We start from the raw sequence: 20643 nt of genomic DNA, 5'->3' as shown, positions 1-20643 counted from the left end.
TACCATCAATCCCAACTCTTCCATACATGTGAGGACCTGGTGTCACTGGCTAGGCCAGCCCAGGCAGGAGTGCTCTCTGTGGGGCAGCTGTGTTCTGACAGGAGCATCTCCCTATGGAGTTCCACATGAGCAGGGTTATTAATAGCATCAGAGCTGTGGTAACACTAACCAGCCCTGCCTATACCCACCATTTACTGACTACAGCATTAAATGTACAGTATGGGCTTTAAATGCATATAATTTAAAGGCAGAGTACAGGGCAGAGGCATCAAAAGAAACAAATCAGAAGCTGTCCAACCCTACTGGGGTGTGTACCCATTTCCCTGATTACCTCTGAGAATCTTTCATAATGGTCCAGACTGCAGGGCATGTATACTTACACATTTATAATGTATACTTATGAATACTTATTGTATGTCCCATTGCTGCCTGGTTCAAAGTTTCCCATCTAGTTGAACTTCAATTGTGTAGGCTAATACCAGTTGAGATGGTTTAGTTTAGGGGCCAACGCAGTGGCCTTCTGTTCATTCTGTAGACTTTGGGGGGCGATGATCTGGACCATGGACTGGGTAAGGGGTTGGTCTATGGAGTCTTAGACCACCAAGTTTAGAGCAGGGTCAGCCAGCATTGCTCCTGAAGAGCTACTCTCCAGGTGAGGAGCCAGGTTCAGATCATTCTCCAAGTGGAGAGCCAGGTCCAGATCATTCTCCAGGTGAAGAGTCAGGTCCAGATCATTCTCCAGGTGAAGAGCCAGGTCCAGATCCTTCTCCAGGTGAAGAGTCAGGTCCAGATCATTCTCCAGGTGAAGAGCCAGGTCCAGATCCTTCTCCAGGTGAAGAGTCAGGTCCAGATCATTCTCCAGGTGAAGAGCTAGGTCCAGATCATTCTCCAGGTGAAGAGTCAGGTCCAGATCATTCTCCAGGTGAAGAGCTAGGTCCAGATCATTCTCCAGGTGAGGAGCTAGGTCCAGATCATTCTCCAGGTGAGGAGCTAGGTCCAGATCATTCTCCAGTTGAAGAGTCAAGTCAAGATCCTTCTCCAGGTGAAGAGCCAGGTCCAGATCATTCTCCAGGTGAAGAGCCAGGCTGAGACCACTACCAGGTGAAGAGCCAGGCTGAGGCCACTACCAGGTGAAGAGCCAGGCTGAGGCCACTACCAGGTGGGGAGCCAGGTCCAGCTCATTCTCCAGTTGAAGAGTCAGGTACTGATCATTCTCCAGGTGAAGAGCCAGGCTGAGGCCACTACCAGGTCATTCTGTTCCCCCTCTGGATTAAGATCTTAAAACCTGTTGGGGCTAGGGGGCAGTATTTGCACGGCCGGATAAAAAACATACCTGATTTAAACTGGTTACTACTCTTGCCCGGAAACGAGAATATGCATATAATTAGTATATTTGGATAGAAAACACTCTAAAGTTTCTAAAACTGTTTGAATGGTGTCTGTGAGTATAACAGAACTCATATGGCAGGCCAAAACCTGAGAAGATTCCATACAGGAAGTGCCCTGTCTGACAATTTATTGTCCTTCTGTTGCATCTCTATCGAAAATACAGCATCTCTGCTGTAACGTGACATTTTCTAAGGCTTCCATTGTCTATTAGAAGGCGCCAGAACGTGGAATGACGTGTCTCCTGTCTCTGGGCGAAGAACAGCAGGAGATTTTGTGAGTGGTCAGGCTGGGAACAGTGACACTGGAGATGCGCATTCATGAGAATTCTCCATTTTTTTCTTTCAGCCTTTGAATGAATACAACGCGCCCGGTTGGAATATTATCGCTATTTTACGAGAAAAACAGCATAAAAATTGATTTTAAACAGCGTTGGACATGCTTCGAAGTACAGTAATGGATTTTTTTTGTCACGAAATGCGCTCGCGCGTCACCCTTCGATATAGAGACCTGAACGCACTAACAAAACGGAGCTATTTGAATATAACTATGGATTATTTGGAACCAAAACAACATTTGTTGTTGAAGTAGAAGTCCTGGGAGTGCATTCTGACGAAGAACAGCAAAGGTAATCCAATTTTTCTAATAGTAATTCTGAGTTTAGTGAGCGCCAAACTTGGTGGGTGTCAAATTAGCTAGCCTGTGATGGCCGAGCTATCTACTCAGAATATTGCAAAATGTGCTTTCGCCAAAAAGCTATTTAAAAATCTGACACCGCGATTGCATGAAGGAGTTCTGTATCTATAATTCTTAAAATAATTGTTATGTATTTTGTGAACGTTAATCGTGAGTAATTTTGTAAATTCACCGGAAGTTTGCGGTGCTAGTTCTGAACATCACATGCTAATGTAAAAAGCTGGTTTGTGATATAAATATGAACTTGATTGAACAAAACATGCATGTATTGTATAACATAATGTCCTAGGAGTGTCATCTGATGAAGATCATCAAAGGTTAGTGCTGCATTTAGCTGTGGTTTTGGTTTTTGTGACATATATGCTTGCTTTGAAAATGGCTGTGTGATTATTTTTGGCAGGGTACTCTCCTGACATAATCTAATGTTTTGCTTTCGCTGTAAAGCCTTTTTGAAATCGGACAATGTGGTTAGATTAATGAGAGTATTGTCTTTAAAATGGTGTAAAATAGTAATGTGTTTGAGAAATTGAAGTTATAGCATTTTTGAGGTATTTGTATTTCGCGCTACGCGATTCCACTGGCTGTTGACTAGATGGGCCCAGGGAAGTTAACCCTGAAGCCACGCCCTCCTCTGTCATCTGACTATGACTGGATAACACTGTAGGCAGAGAGATTGTAGGCAACTGTGTGTGTCAAATCAAATGCATTTGTCACATGCTTTGTAAACAAAAGCTGTAGACTAACATTGAGATGCTTACTTACCATAGACTGGCTAAGTGGTTGGTCTATGGAGTTCAGGGCAGGGCCTACCAGCCTTCCTTCTAGCGCTTACCATCTGGTCAGCCCTGGTCAGAGACACGGATACACACACACACAGGTCAGAGAGAGTTATCCAGCAGGTCATAGCGAGTCTAACCTCAGTGGATGTTCTATGGTTAGTTAGCCAGTGATTAGTGTCATTAGGTGATTAGGTAATCAGAGATGAAACCTCTCAGAATATTAACCTATCTGGGGAACTAGAGCATGAGATAACCACTCAAACAAACTGTGTGTTTGTGTGTTGTAGTTCACCCTAACATCACCCACCCATTTTGTAGGCCGTGATTCCATTTCCATTTATTTTGGGGGAACTCAGTTGGGGTATCAATTTGCTGTTGAGAGTTAGAACAGCGCAATACACAAGGTGACATTTTTTATTTGGTTTTGCATCAGCAGCTTTTCTCTTATGTCAGTCACTTACAGTAACTCAATTAGGCCAAGTCAGCTAAATATTTTTAGATTAGTAAATTAGTTCAGTGGCTAGCTATCTAAACTTGTAGTAATCATGGTAAAACTACCGACCTGGTGGCCCCCATTGATTTTGTTAGTCACTCTCACTCAGATATTGTATTAAAAACTACAAACATTTCTCTCCACCCTATGGCAAAATTTGTAGAATTGCAGGAAATTAGTTATAAAATTAGGACTCCCAAAAGACCCAGCTCTGACTGCATGTGTGGATGTGGGTACGCAGACCTGCGAGCCACTGCAGCCCATCATAATGAGTTCAGATTTTTGGTGGCCCCCACCCCCATCAAAGTTGCCCATCTCTGCACTACATAACAACATGATATGATCTATCAACATGATTATATTATATATGTACACGTTTTCTAATGTCATTTTTGAAATAATAATCACAGTGGGCTGATCCAGTCCTGTGGTGAATGGAAAGACCAAGGTGGTGCTGGCCTCAGACTTGAACACTAGGCTGTAGCTCAGTGGTCTAACCCATGCTTGCAACATTTTCCCAAAAACTATTTTCGCTTTGTCATTATAGGATATTGTATTGTCATGACTTTCCCTCTTGGGTGAGGATCATAGGTGCCAGATCAGCTCCGCACAGGGCTGACAGATAGCCAGACCCCCCCCTCCCACCAGAGTTTTATGACTTAACAACAGGGTCGTAAATACCTTGCAGGAACTCTCTCTCCCACTCTGCAGAAATGGAAGTGAAAAATGTTATTACCACAGAGAGAGATTTTGCAGTACTGTAACATCAAAAGGTTAGACATTGAAACAATATTTCTAACCTAAATAATGTGAGAAATGGTGGGAAGGACTTAAAGAACAATCATGTCAAAATCTGTTGTTGTTTTGTGATATCTTTATGGACGGTATAAACAAATAACGGTAACTCTACAAATGTATACGTCCCAGTTATCAGGTTTACATCTAAATGTTGTAAAACTTATATGATTAAATATGAAACTATTTGTGAGAAGATGATATGTGATTTTAAATCCGAATGAGCGGTTGTTGGGGTGCTAAATATCCTTATTTACGATGAGGGTTTATTTAACTGTATGTATAATTGTTGAATTCCTTTGTCTCTCATTCTCTCGCTCTTTCACCCCTTTTCATTGTGAACCAAGCCGTCATATCGGGTTAGTCCACTAGGGACTTTTCATTGCATTGTTAGTAATCAACGTATAATCTATCCTGTGTGTGTTTATGTAATTCTGTGTGATTATTTAGTTAGTTAGTAAATAAATAATTAAGCCAATTTGTGTATTGCTGATTTATCATGGAGACTAGGGTTCGTGCAGATTTATATTTATAAACTACTGAAAGAGCTGCTTCCTGTGCTTGGCCCTCCAATGTTGAACATAATAAACGTCTCCCTATCCACCGGATGTGTACGAAACTCACTAAAAGTGGTAGTAATAAAGCCTCTCTTGACAAAGCCAAACCTTGACACAGAAAATATAAAAAACTATCGGCCTATATCGAATCTCCCATTCCTCTCAAAAATTTTAGAAAAAGCTGTTGCGCAGCAACTCACTGCCTTCCTGAAGACAAACAATGTATATGAAACACTTCACTCTGGTTTTAGACTCCATCATAGCACTGAGACTGCACTCATGAAGGTGGTAAATGACCTTTTAATGGCATCAGACCAAGGCTCTGTATCTGTCCTCGTGCTCCTAGACCTTAGTGCTGCTTTTGACACAATCGATCACCAAATTCTTTTGGAGAGATTGGAAACCCAAATTGGTCCACACGGACAAGTTCTGGCCTGGTTTAGATCGTATATGTTGGAAAGATATCAGTTTGTCTCTGTGGATGTTTGTCCTCTGACAAATCAACTGTAAATTTCGGTGTTCCTCAAGGTTCTGTTTTAGGACCACTATTGTTTTCACTATATATTTTACCTCTTGGTGATGTCATTCGGAAACATAATGTTAACTTTCACTGCTATGCGGACGATACACAGCTGTACATTTCGATGAAACATGGTGAAGCCCCAAAATTGCCCTCGCTGGAAGCCTGTGTTTCAGACATAAGGAAGTGGATGGCTGCAAATGTTTTACTTTTAAACTCGGACAAAACAGAGATGCTAGTTCTAGGTCCCAAGAAACAAAGAGATCTTCTGTTGGATCTGACAATTAATCTTGATGGTTGTACAGTCGTCTCAAATAAACTGTGAAGGACCTCGTTGTTACTCTAGACCCTGATCTCTCTTTTGACTAACATATCAAGACTATTTCAAGGACAGCTTTTTTCCATCTAGGTAACATTGCAAAAATCAGAAACTTTCTGTCCAAAAATGATACAGGAAAGTTAATTCATGCTTTTGTCACTTCTAGATTAGACTACTGCAATGCTCTACTTTCCGGCTACCCGGATAAAGCACTAAATAAACTTCAGTTAGTGCTAAACACTGCTGCTAGAATCTTGACTAGAACCAAAACATGTGATCATATTACTCCAGTGCTAGCCTCTCTTCCTGTTAAGGCTAGGGCTGATATCAAGGTTTTACTGCTAACCTATAAAGAATAACATGGGCTTGCTCCTCCCTATATCTCCGATTTGGTCCTGCTGTACATACCTACACGTACGCTATGGTCACAAGACGCAGGCCTCCTTACTGTCCCTAGAATTTCTAAGCAAACAGCTGGAGGCAGGGCTTTCTCCTATAGAGCTCCATGTTTATGGAATGGTCTGCCTATCCATGTGAGAGACACAGACTCGGTCTCAACCTTTAAGTCTTTATTGAAGACTCATCTCTTCAGTAGGTCCTATAATTGAGTGTAGTCTGGACCAGAGGTGTTAAGGCATCACTTGAGTGGGTTGAGTCACTGACGTGATCTTCCTGTCCGTGTTGGCGCCCCCTCAGGTTCGTGCCGTGGGGGAGATCTTCGTGGGCTATACTCAGCCTTGTCTCAGGGTAGTAAATTGGTGGTTTGAAGATATCCCTCTAGTGGTGTGGGGGCTGTGCTTTGACAAAGTGGGTGGGGTTATATCCTGCCTGGTTGGCCCTGTCCGGGGTATCGTCGGAAGGGGCCACGGTGTCTCCCGACCCCTCCTGTCTCAGCCTCCAGTATTTATGCTCCAATAGTTTGTGTGTCGGGGGGCTAGGGTTAGTCTGTTATATCTGGAGTATTTCTCCTGTCTTATCTGGTGTCCTATGTGAATTTCAGTATGCTCCCTCTAATTCTCTCTCTCTCCCTCTCCTCCCGGAGGCCCTGAGCCTTGGGACCATGCCACAGGACTACCTGGCCTGATGACTCCTTGCTGTCCGCAGTCCACCTGGTCGTGCTGCTGCTCCAGTTTAAACTGTTCTGCCTGTGGCTATGGAACCCTGACCTGTTCCTGCTGTTTCGTTGGGCTTCTACGCCCCAACCGGCTTGCCTAGCGCCCATGTCTCGGGCGGTTCGCCCAGGTCTCACTATTGTTATTTTACTGCTGCTCTTTAATTCTTTGTTACTTTTATAGGTATTTTTCTTAATACTGCATTGATGGTTAAGGGCTTGTAAGTAAGTATTTCACTGTAAAGTCTACCTGTATTCAGCGCATGTGACAAATAACATTTTATTTGACACACACACACAGTGTGACGCTCGTCAAAAGCAGTAGACCAAGGTGCAGCGTGTTGAGTGCTCATGATAAATATTTATTTTAACTCAGAACACTAATACAAAACAATAAACAGAAACACGAACGTCACGTTCTGCAGGCTTTACAGAGCTGTGCAAAAACAAGATCCCACAACACCAGGTGGAAAAAAAAAACCTACTTAAGTATGATCTCCAATTAGAGACAACGAGGACCAGTTGCCTCTAATTGGAGATCATCCCAAACAAAACCAACATAGAAATACAAAACTAGAACATGAACATAAAAATACAAAACATAGAAAAACCCATCACGCCCTGACCTACTCTACCATAGAAAATAACAGCTTACCCCAAAGGTGCAGACTCCGAATGCAACTAAAAAAACAAAAGGGAGGGTAACAAGTGTCTATGGCAGCTCTGGTGTGCAGTACCCAGAACCTTATCATCCAGCGAATCCTCCAGTAGAGGAGGCGGCTCTGGTTCGGGGCGTAACCTCCGCTCCACCCGCTGATCCCTCTGCTTCTGTGCCACCAGACCGTGGATCATCGCTGGAGGTTCCGGGCTGCAGGCCGCCGCTGGAGGTTCTGGGCTGCAGGCCGTCTCAGGAGGTTCCGGGCTGCAGGCCGTCTCAGGAGGTTCCGGGCTGGGGACCGTCTCAGGAGGTTCCGGGCTGGGGACCGTCTCAGGAGGTTCCGGGCTGGGGACCATCTCAGGAGGTTCCGGACTGGGGACCGTCTCAGGAGGTTCCGGACTGGGGACCGTCTCAGGAGGTTCCGGACTGGGGACCGTCTCAGGAGGTTCCGGACTGGGGACCGTCTCAGGAGGTTCCGGACTGGGAATGCGCACTGGAGGCCTGATGCGTGGAGCCGGGACAGGTGGCACCAGACTGGTGACACGCATTTCAGGGCGAATGCGAGGAGCAGGCACAGGACGTACCGGGCTGTTGAGACGTACTGGAGACCTGGTGTGTATAGCCGGTATCAATTGCTCCAGAACTTCCACACACTTCTCAGGATGAGTACGGGGAGCTGACTCAGGTGGCACCAAACTGACAACACGTTCCTTTTGGAAAAACTTGTGCATCCTCCACCAACTCAACAACTCTCCCATTTCTCCCTTCTCCAAATTCTCCCTCTTCTCCCGGATTGGCTCTGGTTCACTCCTCGGCTCCGCCGACTGCTCCATGTGCCCACCCCCAAATTCTCTTGGGGTTTCTGTAGCCTTCCTTCCCGACTTTGTAGCTGTCCCTCCTTCGCTGCTTCCGCCTGCTTCCCTGGCAGGCTCTTTTCTCCTGCCACTATTTTATCCCAAGCCCCGGATATACTCCTCCTGATCTCCTCATAAGACCAGGATGCCATTACCTCCTGGGTACACTGCTTGGTCCTGTGTTGGTGGGATCTTCTGTGACGCTCGTCAAAAGGAGTAGACCAAGGTGCAGCGTGTTGAGTGCTCATGATAAATATTTATTTTAACTCAGAACACTAATACAAAACAATAAACTAAGAACCACGAACGTCACGTTCTGCAAGCTTTACAGAGCTGTGCAAAAATAAGATCCCACAACATCAGGTGGAAAAAACCCATACTTAATTATGATCTCCAATTAGAGACAACGAGGACCAGCTGCCTCTAATTGGAGATCATCCCTAACAAAACCAACATAGAAATACAAAACTAGAACATGAACATAGAAATACAAAACATAGAAGAAAAAAACCTGTCACACCCTGACCTACTCTACCATAGAAAATAACAGCTTACCATGGTCAGGACGTGACACACAGGGTTGGGTAGGTTACTTAAAGTTAGTATTTACCTGCACAAAATTAAAATCAGTCATGTAACTTTTGGATTAACCAAACTCGGTAATGTAATCTGATTACTTTTGGATTACTTTCCCCCTAAGGGGCATTAGAAGAAGACAAAACGGATCCATCAAACGCATTTGGTGTGTCATCATATAGTGGTCTCTGACTTGTGGTCAGACTCGCTCAGGTGTAACAAACTTAAACTTGCGATTTTTTTTTATGCAGAATTGAATGTCATTGAGAAAACAGAAAGTTTATGTAATCTGATTACAATATTTTTGCTGGTAATGCCATTGGTTACAGTTTTTTGTAAACACACACACACACACACACACACACACACACACACACTACCTGATGATTGTGCCAGTTGAACTTTGTGGCTATCAGTATCCTTTGCGCACAAGTTGTTTGAAAAAGTAACTGTAATAATATTACTTGTTAGTCATAAAAGTAATGTGTTACCCCCAACACTGGTTACGGGGCATTCTGACTCTGGTTGAATAGAAGTAGGTTAATCAGTCTGTAAACACTGGAAAACGAAGTATGAGCTACTGTCCAGCAACTGAGTTATTTCGAGAGTGACTAGCAGCAACACTGATTATCTAACCTGGTGGTAGGTTAGGAGAATTAACATAACAGGTTATAAGAATGAAGTTAAGGTTAGGAAGAGGGTTAGGGTTAGGTTATGTTCTCCTAACCTGTTACGAAATGTAACTTCCAGACCAGTTGTAGGTGTACTCCATCTACTGCCAACCTTTCTTACCATCCCCCAACCTCGTTTTCCCGCTTTGACTGCCCAGTGCTCATGTCCACTTCACAAATAAAATCTTGCCCGAAGGCTTGAACTTGAGCAGGGAATGGAAGCGGGACCACAGAGCTCAGAAAGGTCAGCCCAGGGTAGCTAGGCTGCTTCTCGTCAGAACTGGTAAACTGGCCAACACTTACATGCCTTCATACATACATACCTTCATTCCACAAGGGGGAAACTGTCTTCCTCTCAATAGCTAATCCGTTTAGAACCCACCAAGCGCATGCTCTCTCTCTCTTTCTCAATTCAATTTTGAATTGAATTCAAGGGGCTTTATTGGCATTTTAAACATATGTTAACATTGCCAAAGCAAGTGAAGTAGATAATAAACAAAAGTGGAATAAACAATACAAATGAACAGTAAACATTACAGTCACAACATTTCCAAAACAATAAAGACATTTCAAATGTCATATTATGTGCAAATAGTTAAAGTACAAAAGGGAAAATAAATAAACATAAATATGGTTGTATTCACAATGGTGTTTGTTCTTCACTGGTTGCCCTTTTCTTGTCTCTCTCTCTTTCTCTCTCTCTCTCTCTCTTTACCACACTTCCTGTGATCTTGTGGCCGCAGAGGCGCGTTTGAAAGAGGGTCTGTGAGATATTGAACCTTTGAAGAGTGTTCTCTGTCTGTGTCTGTCTGCTCTCACTGCAGATTATGGAAAGATTGGTTGATTGATTATCAGAGAGTAACTTTACCAACGCTACCTCTGCTAGCTTCTCTCTGGGGTGAGGAGACAGAGAACACAGGGAGAGGAGAGGACAGGCGAGAAATAGAAGATTGGAGTGAAGAAACAGGGGAGAATATCAAAAGAAGAGGTGAGGACTGACTGAGGAGAGTGGGAGGACCAGGCCTGAGTGGACGGATACAGGAAGAGAGGTAGAGAGGGAGGGTGTTGACCCCCAGTTGCCCCGCTGTTGGGATAGTTACAATGGCATCGCCTCTACTGATGTACCATGGGGCGATCAGTAAACTGGACTGTGAGGATCTGCTGGGGAAGAAGGGGAAGGATGGAGCCTACCTCATCAGAGACAGCGAAACCATCCAAGGAGCCATGTGCCTGTGTGTCTAGTGAGTATTACACTCCTTGTTCTTTTTACAGAAAGTAGGATGTTTAATGTACACCAATCCATCGTCCAAGCATTTTATAAATGCTTTATAGAATCCATCCTAGTTTTAATATTGTAGGGTGGTTTGGTGCTCTAGGGAACACTAGTCAGTACTCATTGGAGAAAGCCAGGAACCCCTGTGACATCTATAACAAAAATGAGTGAGGAAGAAGGGTAACATATAACCTTACACATTACACACTCCATGATCAGTACAGCCCCCTACCCTCCATGGCTAAATGTATGTGGACACCTGCTCGTCAAACATGGGCATTAATATGGAGTTGTTCCCCCCTTTGCTGCTATAACAGCGTCCACTCTTCTTGGAAGACTTTCCACTAGATGTTGAAACATTGCTGCAGGGACTTGCTTCCATTCATCCAGAAGAGCATTAGTGAGGTCGGGCACTAATGTTGGGCGTTTAGGCCTGTCTCGCAGTCAGCATTCCAATTCATCCCAAAGGTGTTCGATGGAGTTGAGGTCAGGGATCTGTGCAGGTCAGTCAAGTTCTTCCACATCAATCTCAACAAACCGTTTCTGTATGGACCTTGCTTTGTGCATGGGTGCATTGTCATGCTGAAACAGGAAAGAACCTTCCCCAAACTGTTACCACAGAGTTGGAAGCACAGAATTGTCTAGAATGTCATTGTATGCTGTAGCATTAAGATTTCCCTTCACTGGAACTAAGGGGCCTAGCCCGAACCATGAAAAACAGCCCCAGACCATTATTCTTCCTCCATCAAACTTTATAGTTGGCACTATGTATTCGGGCAGGTAGTGTTCTCCTGACATCTGCCAAACCAAGATTCATCCACCGGAACGCCAGATTGTAAAGCGTGATTCATCACTCCAGAGAATGCGTTTCCACTGCTCCAGATCCCAATAGTGGTGAGCTTTACACCACTCCAGCTGACACTTCGCATTGCGCATGGGGATCTTAGGCTTATGTGCGGCTGATTGGCCATGGAAACCCATTTCATGAAACTCCCGATGAACAGTTATTGTGCTGACGTTGCTTCCAGAGGCAGTTTGGAACTCTGTATTGAGTGTTGCAACTGAGGACAGACAATTTTTACGAGCTACGCGCTTCAGCACTCTGGGCTGTCCCATTCTGTGAGCTTGTGTGGCCTACCACATCGTAACTGAGACGTTGTTACTCCTACATGTTTCCACTTCATAATAACAGCACTTACAGTTGACCGGGGCAGCTCTAGCAGGGCAGAAATCTGATGAACTGACTTGTTGGAAAGGTGGCATCCTATAACAGTGACATGTTGAAAGTCATTCTATTTTTTATTATTATTATATATATTTTTTGCATATAGATTGTGGCTTCCATCAATGTAATTGTCTCCATCATTTCCAATCCCCCATATATTTTTTCTGTAAATATATAAAATATGTATTTTTTAAAAAGAAAAAAAAACTCCTATATTATTTTCCCCTAACCCTGTCACCCCTCCCCTAATTGGAGTAAACTAGTGGACAACAACACTTAGGCTTCTACTTCCAGCTTATACATACTATATACATTTTACGGATACAGTATATATTAAAATAATTATCTTTTGTTTGTTTTTAGTCCCATCCTTCAGCTACACTCAACCCCTCCCATCTATCTCTGAACACCATCCAGTTTCTATTTGCCATATATTTTCAACTGTGCTATGATGTTTCACAAAAGATCTGAACCTTTCTAATCTTACAGATTCTACATATTTTAAATTAAAGATAAACATTTTTGCTAAGAGTACTATTATAGTATTGATCGATTGACTATGACTTTTTAAATCACCCAACAGTGCAATTTACAGAGTTAGCTCCAGGTAAATGTTGCAATTCTTCAGGCATTCCTGAACCTGCGACCAAAAACTGAAAATGATCTAATGATTCTGTCTCTTCGCAGCTAAATCTGCAGAACTGGCATGGTTGTATCCCCCATATATATAACATTCTATTGGTTGCAATAATTTTGTATAATAATTTAAATGATTTTGAATCCAGTTGTTTTGTGTATCAATTCATAAACCATGTGTCATGGAATCGGTACATTGAAAATCTCTTCCCAACTATTTTGCAATCTATATGGCACAGCTGTAAATGTTTTGGTCCTTAAATGAAACTGGTATACTTTTTTATTTATCACAATTTTCTTTAGCCAATTTTGGTCTTTAATGCAGGGCAGACAGACAAGTTCCTTACTTTCTCCCCCTTCCACTTGCCTCTTCCATTTTTGCAGTAATGCTGCAATTAGTTGGTTGTAATTTTGAATAGAGCAGACATTTACAAATATTTTTGTTAGCTGCATGTGTGACATATTATATCAATAGTCCCGTTTCATTTTGTCTGCCTTGCCATTCCAAATAAAATTCAATATTTTTTGCTCATATAATTCAAAAAACTGTTTGCTAGGTGTAGGCATGGCCATAAGCAAATAGGTAAACTGGGATATGACTAAAGAGTTAATCAGGGTGATTTTTCCACAAATAGGCAGGTATTTTCCTTTCCACGGTAGCAAGGTCTTATTTATTTTGCTAACTTACTATAAAAATGTATTGTAGTGAGAGCATTTCTTTCTTTCAGGATATGAACACTGAGTATGTGCACTTCACCATCAGACCATTTTATTGGTAAACTATACGGTAATGTAAAAGTTATATATATTTTTGTGATCCAATACGTAATATGGTACATTTATCATAATTTGATTGTAATCCAGAAAGGTTAGAAAATGTATATAGATCCTCTATGAGGCTGTGGAGGGATCCAAATTGTGGATTTAAAAGTAAACATGAATCATCAGCGTACAATGACACCTTTGTTTTTAAGCACTGGATTTCTAGGCCCTTGATAGTATTATTGGATCTGATTTTAATAGCTAACATTTTGATGCCATAATAAATAGATATGCCAATAGTGGACACCCTTGTTTTACTCCTCTTGACAGTTTAATACTTTCTGAGAAATATACATTATTTACTATTTTACACCTAGTGTTACTATATATATATATAACTTTAACCCATTGTATAAGAGATTTTTCAAAATTGAAATATTCCAGAAATGTATATAGAAATTCCAGTCGTACTTTATCAAAAGCCTTTTTAAAGTCAGCTATAAATACATTTACATTTACATTTAAGTCATTTAGCAGACGCTCTTATCCAGAGCGACTTACAAATTGGTGCATTCACCTTATAATATCCAGTGGAACAACCACTTTACAATAGTGCATCTAAATCTTTAAGGGGGGGGTTAGAAGGATTACTTTATCCTATCCCAGGTATTCCTTGAAGAGGTGGGGTTTCAGGTGTCTCCGGAAGGTGGTGATTGACTCCGCTGTCCTGGCGTCGTGAGGGAGCTTGTTCCACCATTGGGGTGCCAGAGCAGCGAACAGTTTTGACTGGGCTGAGCGGGAACTGTGCTTCCTCAGAGGTAGGGAGGCGAGCAGGCCAGAGGTGGATGAACGGAGTGCCCTTGTTTGGGTGTAGGGCCTGATCAGAGCCTGAAGGTACGGAGGTGCCGTTCCCCTCACAGCTCCGTAGGCAAGCACCATGGTCTTGTAGCGGATGCGAGCTTCGACTGGAAGCCAGTGGAGAGAGCGGAGGAGCGGGGTGACGTGAGAGAACTTGGGAAGGTTGAACACCAGACGGGCTGCGGCGTTCTGGATGAGTTGTAGGGGTTTAATGGCACAGGCAGGGAGCCCAGCCAACAGCGAGTTGCAATAATCCAGACGGGAGATGACAAGTGCCTGGATTAGGACCTGCGCCGCTTCCTGTGTGAGGCAGGGTCGTACTCTGCGAATGTTGTAGAGCATGAACCTACAGGATCGGGTCACCGCCTTGATGTTGGTGGAGAACGACAGGGTGTTGTCCAGGGTCACGCCAAGGCTCATAGCACTCTGGGAGGAGGACACAAGGGAGTTGTCAACCGTGATGGCGAGATCATGGAACGGGCAGTCCTTCCCCGGGAGGAAGAGCAGCTCCGTCTTGCCGAGGTTCAGCTTGAGGTGGTGATCCGTCATCCAAACTGATATGTCTGCCAGACATGCAGAGATGCGATTCGCCACCTGGTTGTCGGAAGGGGGAAAGGAGAAGATTAATTGTGTGTCATCTGCATAGCAATGATATGAGAGACCATGTGAGGATATGACAGAGCCAAGTGACTTGGTGTATAGCGAGAATAGGAGTGGGCCAAGAACAGAGCCCTGGGGGACACCAGTGGTGAGAGCACGTGGTGCGGAGACAGATTCTCGCCACGCCACCTGGTAGGAGCGACCTGTCAGGTAGGACGCAATCCAAGCGTGGGCGGCGCCGGAGATGCCCAGCTCGGAGAGGGTGGAGAGGAGGATCTGATGGTTCACGGTATCAAAGGCAGCAGATAGGTCTAGAAGGATGAGAGCAGAGGAGAGAGAGTTAGCTTTAGCAGTGCGGAGAGCCTCCGTGACACAGAGAAGAGCAGTCTCAGTTGAATGCCCAGTCTTGAAACCTGACTGATTAGGATCAAGAAGGTCATTCTGAGAGAGATAGCAAGAGAGCTGGCCAAGGACGGCACGTTCAAGAGTTTTGGAGAGAAAGGAAAGAAGGGATACTGGTCTGTAGTTGTTGACATCGGAGGGATCGAGTGTAGGTTTTTTCAGAAGGGGTGCAACTCTCGCTCTCTTGAAGACGGAAGGGACGTAGCCAGCGGTCAAGGATGAGTTGATGAGCGAGGTGAGGTAGGGGAGAAGGTCTCCGGAAATGGTCTGGAGAAGAGAGGAGGGGATAGGGTCAAGTGGGCAGGTTGTTGGGCGGCCGGCCGTCACAAGACGCGAGATTTCATCTGGAGAGAGAGGGGAGAAAGAGGTCAAAGCACAGGGTAGGGCAGTGTGAGCAGGACCAGCAGTGTCGTTTGACTTAGCAACGAGGATCGGATGTCGTCAACCTTCTTTTCAAAATGGTTGACGAAGTCATCCGCAGAGAGGGAGGAGGGGGGAGGGGGAGGAGGATTCAGGAGGGAGGAGAAGGTAGCAAAGAGCTTCCTAGGGTTAGAGACAGATGCTTGGAGTTTAGAGTGGTAGAAAGTGGCTTTAGCAGCAGAGACAGAAGAGGAAAATGTAGAGAGGAGGGAGTGAAAGGATGCCAGGTCCGCAGGGAGGCGAGTTTTCCTCCATTTCCGCTCGGCTGCCCGGAGCCCTGTTCTGTGAGCTCGCAGTGAGTCGTCGAGCCACGGAGCAGGAGGGGAGGACCGAGCCGGCCTGAAGGATAGGGGACAGAGGAAATCAAAGGATGCAGAGAGGGAGGAGAGGAGGGTTGAGGAGGCAGAATCAGGAGATAGGTTGGAGAAGGTTTGAGCAGAGGGAAGAGATGATAGGATGGAAGAGGAGAGAGTAGCGGGAGAGAGAGAGCGAAGGTTGGGACGGCGCAATACCATCCGAGTAGGGGCAGAGTGAGAAGTGTTGGATGAGAGCGAGAGGGAAAAGGATACAAGGTAGTGGTCGGAGACTTGGAGGGGAGTTGCAATGAGATTAGTGGAAGAACAGCATCTAGTAAAGATGAGGTCAAGCGTATTGCCTGCCTTGTGAGTAGGGGGGGAAGGTGAGAGGGTGAGGTCGAAAGAGGAGAGGAGTGGAAAGAAGGAGGCAGAGAGGAATGCCTCGAAGGTAGACGTGGGGAGGTTAAAGTCACCCAGAACTGTGAGAGGTGAGCCATCCTCAGGAAAGGAACTTATCAAGGCGTCAAGCTCATTGATGAACTCTCCAAGGGAACCTGGAGGGCGATAAATGATAAGGATGTTAAGCTTGAAAGGGCTGGTAACTGTGACAGCATGGAATTCAAATGAGGAGATAGACAGATGGGTCAGGGGAGAAAGAGAGAATGTCCACTTGGGAGAGATGAGGATTCCAGTGCCACCACCCCGCTGGCTCGATGCTCTAGGGGTATGCGAGAACACGTAGTCAGACGAGGAGAGAGCAGTAGGAGTAGCAGTGTTATCTGTGGTAATCCATGTTTCCGTCAGCGCCAGGAAGTCTAGGGACTGGAGGGTAGCATAGGCTGAGATGAACTCAGCCTTGTTGGCCGCAGACCGGCAGTTCCAGAGGCTGCCGGAGACCTGGAACTCCACGTGGGTCGTGCGCGCTGGGACCACCAGGTTAGAGTGGCAGCGGCCACGCGGTGTGGAGCGTTTGTATGGCCTGTGCAGAGGAGAGAGAACAGGGATAGACAGACACATAGTAGACAAGCTACAGAAGAGGCTACGCTAATGCAAAGGAGATTGGAATGACAAGTGGACTACACGTCTCGAATGTTCAGGAAGTTAAGCTTACGTTGCAAAAATCTTATTGACTAAAATGATACAGTACTGCTGGCTGGTGGAGTATACCATGTTTCACTGATTTTTCATAGTGTTCTATTGTTTCCAGTCCTTGTCTTATATTATCTCCAATTTATTGTCCATGTAAAAAACCTGTCTGATTAGGATGATTAATATACGACAATATCTTTTTAATTCTATGCGCTATGCATTTTTCTAGAATTATTTTGCATCACAACACTGAAGTGTAAGGGGCCTCCAATCTTTTAAATGGACTGGATCTTTATATTTACCACTTGGGTCCTGTTTCAGTAATAATGAAATCAGACCTTGTTGAGTATCTAATAATCTACAATTGTTATAGGAGTGGTTAAAACATGCTAATAATGGTCCTCTGAGTACATCAAAAAAGGTTTGGTATACCTCAACTTGTATGCCATCCAGCCCTAGACTTTTCCCAGACTTAAAGGCTTTAATTGCATCAAGAAGTTCCTCCTCTGTAATTTGGCATTCACATTATTCTTTCTGTACAGCTGTTCATTTTACATTATTAATAGGGAAAAAATATTTACAATTAACTTTGGTTAGTGGAGATGAAAGGAAAACATATGTTTAAAGTACTTTGCTTACTTTGCTTCTTTCAAAATATAATTTGGTGAACATGGGTGACTCCGTCATTTGTAACAAGTTTCAGTCAATTCTTTTTGTGAGTATTTCTATGTTGAAGATTAAAAAATAATTTGCTGCATTTTCCCCATATTCCATCCAGTTCGCTTTATTGTTATAAAATATTATTTCTTGAGAAATGACAGTCCATCATTACTTTAAGACATGAAGGTCAGTCATTACGCAAAAACCATCAAGCGCTATGATGAAACTGGCTCTAATGAGGACCGCCACAGGAAAGGAATACCCAGAGGTACTTCTGCTGCAAAGGAAAAGTTCATTAGATTTACCAGCCTCAGAAATTGCAGTCCAAATAAACGCTTCACAGAGTTCAAGTAATCAACTGTTCAGAGGAGACTACGTGAATCTGGCCTTCATGGTCGAATTGCTGCAAAGAAAACACTACTAAAGGACTCCAATAAGAAGAGACTTGCTTGGGCCAAGAAACACGAGCAAAGGACATTAGATCGGTGGAAATCTGTCCTTTGGTCTGATGAGTCCAAATGTTAGATTTTTGGTTCCAACCGCCGTGTCTGAGACGCAGAGTACGTGAACAGATGATCTCCGCGTGTGTGGTTCTCACCGTGAAGCATGTAGTAGGAAGTTTGATGATGCTTTGCAGGTGACACTGTCTGTGATTTATTTAGAATTCAAGGCACATTCTGCAGCGATACGCATCCCATCTGGTTTGCGTTTAGTGGAACTATAAAAAAAAAATCAACAGGACAATGACCCAACACACCTCCAGGCTGTGTAAGGGCTATTTGACCAAGAAGGAGAGTGATGGAGTGCTGCATCAGATGACCTGGCCTCCACAATCAATCACCCGATCTCAAACCAATTGAGATGGTTTGGGATGAGTTGGACCGCAGAGTGAAGGAAAAGCAGCCAACAAGTGCTCAGCATATGTGGGAACTCCTTCAAGACTGTTGGAAAAGCATTCCAGATGAAGCTGGTTGTTAGAATGCCAAGAGTCTGCAAAGCTGTCATCAAGGCAAAGGGTGGCGACTTTGAAGAATCTCAAATATAAAGTATATTTTGATTTGTTTAGCAGTTTTTTGGTTACTACATGATTCCATATGTGTTATTTCATAGTTTTGATGTCGTCACCATTATTCTACAATGTAGAAAATTGTAAAAATAAAGAAAAACCCTTGAATGAGTAGGTGTGTTCATATGTTTGACTGGTGCTGTATTTGTGTGTTGTGTTTCTGCAGTAAAAAGAAGGTGGTGTATACCTACAGAATCCTCCAGACCCACACTGGAAGCTACACCCTGCAGGTACACCCTGTGTGTGTGTGTGTGTGTGTGTGTGTGTGTGTGTGTGTGTGTGTGTGTGTGTGTGTGTGTGTGTGTGTGTGTGTGTGTGTGTGTGTGTGTGTGTGTGTGTGTGTGTGTGAGCGCTTGCGTTTGTGTGTGTTTCTGATGGTCTGACTGTCTGTGTGTAGACAGCGTCTGGTGTAGAGGAGAAATTCTTTAAGACGTTAGAGGAGCTGGTCCGCCATTATAAGCGTCGGGGGCAGGGATTGGCTCAGCATCTGCGCCACTCAGTCAAGAGGAAGACACTGCTACAACTTCCCGCCCCCAATGTCATCGACGAGGTGCCTGATTATGAAAGTAAGTAACATTGTCTGTCTATTAGTTTCACTTCCATCTGTCACTGACTTTTTTCAGACCTTTATCAGATGTCCAGATCGTTATCAGGACGGCAGGGTAGTATAGTGTTTAGTGCATTGGACTAGTAACTGAAAGGTTGCAAGTTTGAATCCCTGAGCTGACAAGGTACAAATCTGTCGTTCTGCCCCTGAACAAGGCAGTTAACCCACTGTTCCTAGGCCGTCATTGAAAATAGGAATTTGTTCTTAACTGACTTGCCTAGTTAAATAAAGGTAAAAAAAATATATAATCCTTAAATAGCCACTCACTACTTGTGTCCATTTCTCTGTCCCTCTCTTGTCTAGATGTGGATGCATCAGACTACGTTGTTGTCCTGCCCTCTTGATTCAGCAGCACACCCCTGACCTACATCATCTATGAGCCTGTAAATATCTAGGTGTGGTGCCTTCAGGCAGGTTGTGTGTTTTTTAATCCTGATGCCAGGGGCCGGACTGGTCAAATTTGAGCCCATAGGGCCTGTCTAATTCATATATATTTTTTAGTTAAATTATCATTATCTGGCTAATAATTGGGGCCTCAAAGTACAAAAATTGGGCTGGTGTATTAAAAATGCCAGGGCTGATTTTTGGTCTCAGTCCGCCCCTGCCTAATGCAATGTGTTGTGTGCTGTTGTGTGTTCCAGGGCTACTGAGATTGTCAGAGAGAATAGTGTTTGTCTGGTTGTTGAAGTGGAAGTTAAAATCACATTTTATTTTCACATGCACGGAATACAACGGGTGTAGACTTTACCGTGAATTGCTTGCTTACGAGCCCTTCCCAACTATGCCCTTCCCAACTATGTCAAAAAAATATACACTGCTCAAAAAAATAAAGGGAACACTAAAATAACACATCCTAGATCTGAATGAATGAAATAATCTTATTAAATACTTTTTTCTTTACATAGTTGAATGTGCTGACAACAAAATCACACAAAAATAATCAATGGAAATCGAATTTATCAACCCATGGAGGTCTGGATTTGGAGTCACACTCAAAATTAAAGTGGAAAACCACACTACAGGCTGATCCAACTTTGATGTAATGTCCTTAAAACAAGTCAAAATGAGGCTCAGTAGTGTGTGTGGCCTCCACGTGCCTGTATGACCTCCCTACAATGCCTGGGCATGCTCCTGATGAGGTGGCGGATGGTCTCCTGAGGGATCTCCTCCCAGACCTGGACTAAAGCATCCGCCAACTCCTGGACAGTCTGTGGTGCAACGTGGCGTTGGTGGATGGAGCGAGACATGATTTCCCAGATGTGCTCAATTGGATTCAGGTCTGGGGAACGGGAGGGCCAGTCCATAGCATCAATGCCTTCCTCTTGCAGGAACTG

The 20643-nt window shown here is 44.0% G+C and overlaps 1 protein-coding gene across 1 annotated transcript; it reads left to right on the top strand.

Annotated features, from left to right (window-relative positions):
- Window positions 1-10164: 10164 nt before the first annotated feature.
- LOC106579497 (SH2 domain-containing protein 1B) lies at window positions 10165-20282 on the top strand. Its single transcript, XM_014159442.2, has 4 exons — window positions 10165-10656; window positions 18869-18932; window positions 19100-19268; window positions 19613-20282. The coding sequence occupies exons 1-4, from the start codon at window positions 10517-10519 to the stop codon at window positions 19651-19653; spliced, it is 414 nt and encodes a 137-aa protein (XP_014014917.1). The 5' UTR covers window positions 10165-10516; the 3' UTR covers window positions 19654-20282.
- The last annotated feature ends 361 nt before the right edge of the window (window positions 20283-20643 follow it).

The sequence above is a fragment of the Salmo salar genome, chromosome ssa19 (genome assembly GCF_905237065.1).
Source record: "Salmo salar chromosome ssa19, Ssal_v3.1, whole genome shotgun sequence".
Lineage (NCBI taxonomy): Eukaryota > Metazoa > Chordata > Actinopteri > Salmoniformes > Salmonidae > Salmo > Salmo salar.
Note: the sequence above shows the minus strand (reverse complement) of the source record. Positions and strands in the feature narration are given on the sequence as shown.